Source organism: Lingula anatina, chromosome 1 (assembly GCF_051362555.1).
Source record: "Lingula anatina isolate TDL-2025a chromosome 1, LinAna3.0, whole genome shotgun sequence".
Taxonomy (NCBI): domain Eukaryota; kingdom Metazoa; phylum Brachiopoda; class Lingulata; order Lingulida; family Lingulidae; genus Lingula; species Lingula anatina.
The window spans coordinates 16,779,648-16,788,848 of NC_141767.1; the positions used below are offsets into that span (position 1 = coordinate 16,779,648).

The 9,201-nt window shown below is 35.1% G+C and overlaps 1 protein-coding gene across 1 annotated transcript in view; it reads right to left on the reverse strand.

Moving 5' to 3' along the window:
- LOC106177086 (cytochrome P450 4A25-like) overlaps window positions 1-8,414 on the reverse strand; it is a 12,152-nt gene extending 3,738 nt beyond the window's left edge. Inside the window, exons 1-11 of the mRNA XM_013559762.2 lie at window positions 7,924-8,414; window positions 7,525-7,720; window positions 7,079-7,206; window positions 5,505-5,629; window positions 5,060-5,122; window positions 4,638-4,761; window positions 2,241-2,376; window positions 1,852-1,981; window positions 1,263-1,458; window positions 891-973; window positions 227-292 (exon numbers count right to left, since the gene is read on the reverse strand). Coding sequence (XP_013415216.2) covers window positions 227-292; window positions 891-973; window positions 1,263-1,458; window positions 1,852-1,981; window positions 2,241-2,376; window positions 4,638-4,761; window positions 5,060-5,122; window positions 5,505-5,629; window positions 7,079-7,206; window positions 7,525-7,720; window positions 7,924-8,094 — 1,418 coding nt within the window. The 5' untranslated portion in view covers window positions 8,095-8,414. The remainder of the gene's footprint in view (window positions 1-226; window positions 293-890; window positions 974-1,262; window positions 1,459-1,851; window positions 1,982-2,240; window positions 2,377-4,637; window positions 4,762-5,059; window positions 5,123-5,504; window positions 5,630-7,078; window positions 7,207-7,524; window positions 7,721-7,923) is intronic.
- Between the last annotated feature and the right edge of the window lie 787 nt (window positions 8,415-9,201).

The window sequence follows — 9,201 nt, forward strand, 5'->3', positions numbered from 1 at the left end:
AGTTGATTATGGTAAAGAATTAGAAACTTGATAGTGAACCAGCGAACATATGTTTGAATCTGTGAAAGAAACCACACCCTCCTACTGATCAAGCAATCTGATTTACGATAACTAAATTTACACATGGGTATAAATAAACCTCTTTTGAATATAGTTTTTTAACACAGTACACAGTATGCAATGATGCCATAGTTTCAAATATGAAAGAGATCCACAAATAACTTACCTGTGTATTATTCTTGCCACCATTACTTTTAGTTCATTCATAGCAAAGTGCTTCCCAATGCAATTCCTGTGTTACAATGGATAAATATTTTAAATTTGTAGAATCTACAGGCTTCTTTTCATTGAAGGTTTTTTGGACAAGCTTGCAATCATAGTAGTCAAACAAAACAATGACAAAGCCTGCATCAATGTCAGATACTGAGCTCTTGCCTTATAGTTTACAGCGGCAATTCAAAACTTCCTAATGCAGACACAAGCTGGCAGAGCCATAGAAATGACAAGCCGATAGTTTCCTCAAAGTTTACTTTATTAATAAGTCCTATTTTATCAAATGCTGATTGCTTGTCAAAAATATACCATAACTTAACATACAGTAACTTAAAACATCACCTTTTTTATAGAAAAATTGCAAAGATGCCCAAGACTGCATTCCCACAGATTTCAATCGATCCATCTGGATCGACCTAACTCCCTGGGGGTTCACGCTAAATTTCTGTCAGCCGAGCGTGCAAGAAAGGTAATTACCCCTTACAGCTTTTAGCAGGCAGGACAAACATTCAAGCCAGCTAAGCCGACAGCAATCTAGTGAGACTCCCCACAGGGATAGATCGATCTAAAAATCTGTGGGAATGCAGTCTTATCTTATACCCAAATAAACTGTTTACCTTGGACCTGCAGAAAATGGAATGTATGCAAAGGGGTCCATGTGTTCCATATTTTCAGGTAAAAATCTTTCAGGTTGGAATTCCTAGGTAAAATTTACAAAAGCATGTAACAGAGTGGACAGAACAGTAAGCTTTCCAACTTGCCACATTTGGTTAATAGTTAGTGAAGTTAAATTAGCTCTCTCTCTCTCTCTCTCTCTCTCTCTCTCTCTCTCTCTCGTCATTCACATGAGACATGTTGAAAAACATGTCAGCATATAAACTAATATTTTGTTTTCAAGATGTCATTTGTTGTTTACAGTAAGTTAAAAATAATTTGTTTGTAGTTTATGTATTTTGTTCAATTTTCAGGACACACACACACACACTTACCATATGATTATCCCATACATGTGGGTTATGGTGGACTGCCCATGGCCAGATGTCAATACAAACCCCTGGGGGGACCTTCAGTCCATCTATCTCCCACTCCTGGGTAGTCTCTCTGGCTATGTTCACTGCAGGGCTATGCATGCGTAGAGATTCCTTTAGTACCAGTGTGAGGTATTCCAGCTTTGGCAGGTCCTGCCTTGATAGAAAAGACAGAAGTGATCTGAATTAAATGTGTTTTGATGGTTACTAAATTTTGCATAAAGAAAATCTGGGAAACAACACGAATATCTCAATCACAGAATGGATTATGATCCAAGTCTACTAGCTGTGATTTTAGCAGTTCCTTCTTGTCTCAGAGTAAGAGTTTTTAAAACAAACATTTTGGATGATAAGTTGTAAATGCAGCAAATCACACAAAGGCAGTATGGAAAAATGATATCTGTTCAATACATGTAGTTTTAAATCATTGACTCATTATCTCTAAGAACCTGAACATCATGTTTCAAACTTTTTTTTTTTTTGTTTGTTTGTCGTATTTCAAACCCTGCACTCCAATTGATTTCTGTTCATCATGTTATTTTTTACACACCACAATATATCATCCTTTGTTCTCCCATGAAGTATTTCATCAACTTCATCTCTGATTTTATCTTGATACACAGGGTGTTTGGCCAGAGAATACAACGTCCAAGAAATGGCATTAGAACTGGTATCATGACCTGAAGATGAAAACATATTAACTAAAATATCAATTCATTTCACAGAAGTTAAAAAACAAAACAAGCAAAGATACCCAGGATAATGGACAAAAGGATGTAGATTAACAGATAATGATCTATAAGTAAGACCTTTCAGGTGTTACCAATACTTACATACAGTATATAAGGAAACCAATTGTTCGTAATACATAAAATACATATACAATATACATATACAATGCATAAACATTTTGTGCTCTTTTAAGTTAAACTGACAAACCTGCAAAAAGGAATGTGCTTGCTTCATCCCTAATCTCCTTGTCAGTCATCCCTTCACCATTCTCATCTCTGGCACCAAGTAATATGTCCAGGAGATCTAGATGCTTTTTATTGCTTAAAATACTGGAATCTTGCTTCTAAAAACAAAACACATGAAATAAAAACAACATTTAACTTCTGTAAACAACAGATGACAATGTCATAAAAACAAAATAAAACACAGCTCCTTTTTTAATCAATAGTGCAATGTTAAAACATTAAATTAAACTAGAGGATCAGAGAGGCGATACCGCCTCCAAATATTGTACCACCAGCTGGAGCAAACGCATTCGTATAGACCCCCACATACACAAAATAAGGGACACAGCCACCAGTTTTGTGCTTGACAAGCTGTAAAAATGCAATCAACAAGAATTTTTAAACTATTGCAAAAAATACATATGGTACAATCAAATTTAAGTTGCCAGTATATGACTTCCTATTCAAGTTCAAGAGTAACTATGGACCTATCTCTGTCAAGTTTGAAGTTAAAAGAGAAAGAAATAAACAGAGTTCAGTTCATGATAAAAAGTAGGTCAAAGGTCAATTTCAAGGTCACACTTAGATTGCCAGTATAGGACTTCCTATTCAACTTCAATAGTAACTATGGACCTATCTCAGCCAGTTTTGGAGATAAAAGGGAAGCAAAATTTGCAAAATTCAGTTCATGGTGAAAAGTAGGTCAAAGGTCAATTTCAAGGTCACATTTAGATTGCCAGTATATGACTTTCTATTCAAGTTCAATAGTAACTATGGACCTATCTCAGCCAGTTTTGGAGATAAAAGGGAAGAAAAGTTTGCAAAGTTCAGTTCATGGTGAAAAGTAGGTCAAAGGTCAATTTCAAGGTCACATTTAGATTGCCAGTATATGACTTCCTATTCAAGTTCAATAGTAACTATGGACCTATCTCTGCCAGTTTTGGAGATAAAAGGGAAGCAAAATTTGCAAAGTTCAGTTTATGGTGAAAAGTAGGACAAAGGTCAATTTTAAGGTCACATTTAGATTGCCAGTATATGACTTCCTATTCAAGTCCAATAGTAACTATGGACCTATCTCTGCCAGTTTTGGAGATAAAAGGGAAGCAAATTTTGCAAAGTTCAGTTTATGGTGAAAAGTAGGTCAAAGGTCAATTTCAAGGTCATAGTAAGATTGCCAGTATATGACTTCCTATTCAACTTCAATAGTAACTATGGACCTATCTCTGCCAGTTTTGGAGATATAAGGGACTGGATGTTATAATTTTGGAGTTACCATAATGTGCCTTAAATTTTGTACAGAAAAAATTAATTAAAATAAAAAAAATGTCATTTTGGTCAAAATTCTTGAAATAGGAGGTGCTCTGAAGTTTCAGAAGTTCAAATTTGATGAAATAATGTCATTTTTGAACACAAGTTGTCTGCTTTGCCAAGCCTTATGTTTTATTTTTCCAGAGTTCAAAATTTATTATCCATTACCGTACTGCACATTTTGCTTTTACCACCAATATGTACTTTTTGATACAGCGTAACTCGAAAACCGTATGGAATACAAAAAAACCGAGACCACCTCCAGTGTTGGGCTTTACATGCTCTACAAAATACAAAAAAGAATGGGTCTCTAGCATTAACGGTTCCCGAATTAGAGACAGTTTTCAGTTTCGGTATCTTATGGCCGCTACTCCCGTGAAAATGCACCGATTGACCCCAAATTCATGGAGATGAAAGATGACCTGAAGGGTAACATTTTCCAATAATATTATTGGTTAAGTCTGTGTGGTGTCTGAATAACAGGGCAAAAAAATTTTTTTTCGTAAAAAAATTCATTTTTTTGAAAATTTTGGCCCATTTGACCTTGAAGTAGAGGTCAAAGGTCAAATCCAAGGGTATATTTGAAATCTACACATATGACTTTTGGAAAGCCGTCTATAGAAATTTTTCCCATAACTCCTTCCGTAGGGTAGATAATTAGCATTTAATTTTGCCATTTTTAGACAAGGGTGCATTGCAATGAGTGCCACACCCAGACCCCAATACCGACAAAGCCCAAATTTTACGTGGAACGAGTTGAGATTATAGGTGACCTAAATCCATGAGATGGGTACGGGGGCCCTTACCGTCTAGGAGGAGAAGCGGTAACGGTAGCCGTCCGGCGGAGCCGGCGGAGCCAACGGAGCCGGCGGAGCCGGCGGAACGATCTGGACGGGACCGAAACCATGTGTACCGCCAGCGCTAACGCTGGTGGTACAATTAAAATATTTACGAAATGTTCTGAAATCAACAATCATAATTAAAATGAAAGGAAATAAAAAAGTAATAGAAAATAAATAGAAATAGAAAATGAACAAAAGATTATTACTATCATCAGTCACTTTACACATACCAATAACTGTTTTCTCTCCTGGATCACATGGTCTGCAAACTTATGGACAAACTGACAGTTTCTTTTCCACTCTCTTCCTTTTTTGGTTAGTGAATAGATAAAATCATTGAACAGGTAAGGTTTCCTGGGAAAAAAATGTGTATTATCTAGCATATATAGTCAAAGGGCTTCACCATTTTCTTAATTTCCCTTTAGTTTATGTTAAGTGGAAAACAAAAGTTGCTGGCTTGATGTACACAAAGAAATAGTCAAAAGGCTTGATCAAATTCTTAAATTTCTTATGCTTTAATGTTTAATTGAAAAAAAAAATAATAATAAAATAATAATAAAAAAAAAACTTTCTGGCTTTATTTCAAAATTAAGCATTTAAAAAAGTCAAGGAAGACACTTGAATACATGATGATTATCCAAGTATAACTTACAATGCTCTATCTAATACTAGTCTGCATAACATAGCAGTGGCTTTACTGAAAGGATGAGAGTCACTGAAAGAAAAGTGAGAGAAATGTGAATTTTATCCACTGGTAGAGAGGTTAATCATCATCATCATCGGTTTTGCAGGTCTTCAGTCCTGCATGAACAGAGTTGGACCTTTTCCCACATATGGCTCTCCTCCATTTTTGTCCGTTAGTTGTTAACAACTATATAATATACAAGTACCCTTAGTACTTAAAAACTAAACATGTTTATAGATCAAAAATTTCTTGATAGTTTTGGATAGAGAACACCTAGGTAACAAAGGGTGAATTTGTGAAATCTCTGGGATTATCAACTTAGGTTCTATATGCCTTTTTACTGATTTGAGACAGCACTTGCTGTGTGCAGTGTGCTTGGGAATAAGATTTTTTTCAGTGCAGAAACAATTACCCTTGCTCCTGAATTTTTTCTTGAACAGAAAAAGCACACTGTAACATGGTGTCCAGGGTGCACAGTCCTAAAGGTGACGACACTTCAAAACTGGTACCTAGACTGGCAGCTGCTGACATTTTCCCCTGATACAATGAAATGAAATTATTAACAAAAGATAAATATCAAAGAATTTATGTACATGTGAATTAAACAGAGCACCCAGGTTTATAAATTAATTGCTCTTCAATATATTTAGTTCCAGCCAGATTTCTTTATTTTTACCGAAGTAATTTTTAATTTTTTCATTTTTTAATAATAATAATATATTTATTTCAAGTCTAAAATCCATAAAATGTTCAATAGACTGTGCAACATAAAATACAAAGAAGTTTATAGATAAAAATGGTTAAGACATATTTTATATAAATAAGAGCTAAACTAACTTAATTGTAATATACAGTAATTAAAAGTAAAAAATCCAAGGTTTCTTTAAAATTGTAAAATTTAAGATTCATGAATAAAATGTCTTAAAAATATGAGTTTTTAATTCCTTTTTAAAAGATTCTTGTGATTCTATTTGTCTAATAAAAATTGGCAACTTATTCCACTCTACTGGTGCAGCTACACAAAATGATATGTCACCATATGATTTTAACCTTGATTTTGGATCTTTCAGTAAAAGTTTGTCACCAGACCTCAGGGATCTTTGAGGGCTATAATGTTTGACTAGATCAGTTATATATGGTGGAGCTAGATTATAAAAAGCAGCATGTGTAAAAACTAAAACCTTAAATAAAATTCTGGCCCTAACTGGTAACCAGTGCAGATGCTTTAAAATTGGAGTGATATGGCAATCCCTAGGCTGTAGCATTAAAAGCCATGCTGAGATATTCTGGATGCGTTGTAATCTTTTGATCTTATCATCTGGACATCCATATAATATAGAATTGCAATAGTCTAGCCTGGAAGTTACCAATGAGTGTATAAAAGTAGCAGCAGATGATTGATTCAGATGTTTCCTTATGGTGCCAATATTCCGAATGTTGAATAAACAAGACCTTGTGATGTTGGAGATCTGTTTGTCCATTGAAAGTGTAGAATCAAAGTATACTCCTAAATTTTTTACATGGGGGGAGGAAAATGCCATACTAGCTCCAATTTTAAGTTGCAAGTTATGAGCAAGGCCCTTGTTGTGGGGTTGAGTAATGACTAAAAATTCTGTTTTTCCATCATTTATCTTCAATTTATTTGAAATGAGCCACCTCTGAGGTCTGATATGCAATCAACAATTGTGTTCACAGACAATGCTGGATCATGGATGTTACAAGATGTGTACAACTGGGTATCATTGGCATAAAAGTGGTAACCTATCTTATGATAATGCAGAATTGCTCCAAGGGGTAACGTGTAAACACAAAACTTAAGCGGGCCAAGCACGCTCCCCTTTTGAGCTAGAGTCAATCACTTTTGCAACTGAAAAAGATCACTGTGTTTGGACATTATAAGAAAGAATGCAGGCATCATGTTCATAGAAGCTAAAGACATTTCTGTGCAAATAAAGCATCTTTTACACTCACATCTCAAGAACTTACCATAAAAACTTCTACTGTTCTGTTGTAAATGTTAACATATGGCTTTAGTACATCAAAGTGAAAACCAGGAGAAATCAACTTGCGATTACGATGCCACAGTTCTCCTTTACTAAGCAGGAGGCCATTTCCTTCGAAAACAAACAATTATATTAATTCATAATAAGATCCAACAATAGCAAACAATAAGAGTCAAATAAATTTATTAAAAATTATCACAAACAATACAAAACGAATTACTTTCTTTTTTTTGTGTTTGTGTGTGGGGGGGGGGGGGGGGGGGGAGGGGTATGTGTGTGTGTGTAACTAAAAGATTCTAAATGTAGAAAAAACTTTTTTCGTAACTTATTAGGAGAGAAAAGCTATATATACTACCAGTGGTATTCAATAATTCTGGGTTGAAAAGTCTCTATGTACTCTACAGTTCTTCAGCTAATACAATGCCATACCTAGCCAGTCCCGCATAAGGTTATATCCTCCCAAGGAAGTCTTGGGCTCGGTGCCATTCAGTATTACTTTGACAGTGTCTGGGTGGACCACAGCCACACACGCTTTAAAGGGGCCAAACCAATAACGAAAGGCAGTCTTGTGTTGTTCTGTCAGCGCCAGTATCCACTTCAAACAGGCATCATTCATGCCTGGGTGCTGGAATGGAATTTATAATTTATGAACTGATAAATAAGTACGACTTTGTAGTTTGGGAATTTGATAAGAATTATCTAGGATCTACTCAACTTGTTCATTGGGTCCTAGGAATGATTGTGAAGATGCCGATTGCAGGCTATAGTATTTTGTTGAATATAAAGTCATTTAAAGAACATGCACACAAACGTTTGACCTAAAGTTACCTGATGCAAATTGCCCCACAACCAATGTTTAGGAGGTCCAGGGAATTGGTCAATAAAAGCAACCTTGACCAGAATCTGCATATACCATACCATAAACCGGTACAAAACCAGTCCCAGCAGTATGGAAAGAATGTATACCGTCACTGTGATTACGTCTGGCTCGGGAAACATAGTGAGTTTTAAGGACCTGGCGGTGGTAGTATGACTACATGTATCGGTACATGTACTTCCGTATACTAGTACTACATGTACTACAAATGCAGTTATTTTTGTGGAGCCTTCAGGCTTCAGTCTTCAGATACTCGCGACCTTTTCCTTTAGCTAATTGCTAATTGCCTTTTAAAACATGTTATAATATGTATCACTGTTAAAGAGCAACAAAAAACTGCAACCACATATACTGAAGAAAGCTAAATCCAAGCTGCAGTAAAACACAATTTACACAGTGTTGACATCAATGAGACACACTCCCAGTACAATGACCTAGTAAATTCTCCAACTAGGTCATTGCTAGTGCGGAAGTTGGTCGTTCTCTGTTTCACACGTGCACATCGCTGACGTGCGAATCAAGTTTTCGCAAGTTTTTTGGTTTACTCGTTCATAAAATAAATAAATTATGATTAAATAATATGTTACTTAATTACTTACTCACTTATTTGCTTATCCTCTTCGAGCTATAAAACTTATTTTTTCGAGTTTAATATTGATTTTCAAGTAAATAATATGTTATGTGACTAATTGTTTTCGACGATCGATCAATGCCCTCTTAATATATCAAATGCCTTCTAAATGACTTCACGTGTTAACTTTTGGTTGACTGTTTCGTTTTAATTTATTCATATTTTATTTTATGAAAACGCTTTTTAAAAAATGATCATGGGATATGTAAGAGACAATTAGTAAAGGATCGGTGACTCCAGGTGATAAAATGGATGTACACATAAACACAGACAAAAAAATAAAAATAAATAAATAAAACAAAAAAAAATAATAATAAATGAATAATCACAGCCTTGTAAGTTTTACTCTACAAGACTCAAGGATTATTCCTGGTTTTGTAGAAGTTATTGGAGATTTAGTAAAGAATTTAAAGAAGAATGAATTTCAGATATTCTAAAAACTGTACGTTATGAAAAAAATAATGCACCATCGCTGTGTAGCTCTGTGAATTAGGCGGCTGCCTAGTTATGAGTGGAAAAGAGATGGACTGCAGGTTGGATCATTTCTATTAATGACTTTTTTGTGACACTATTTTGGCAGAAAGTAAATTTTCATAGA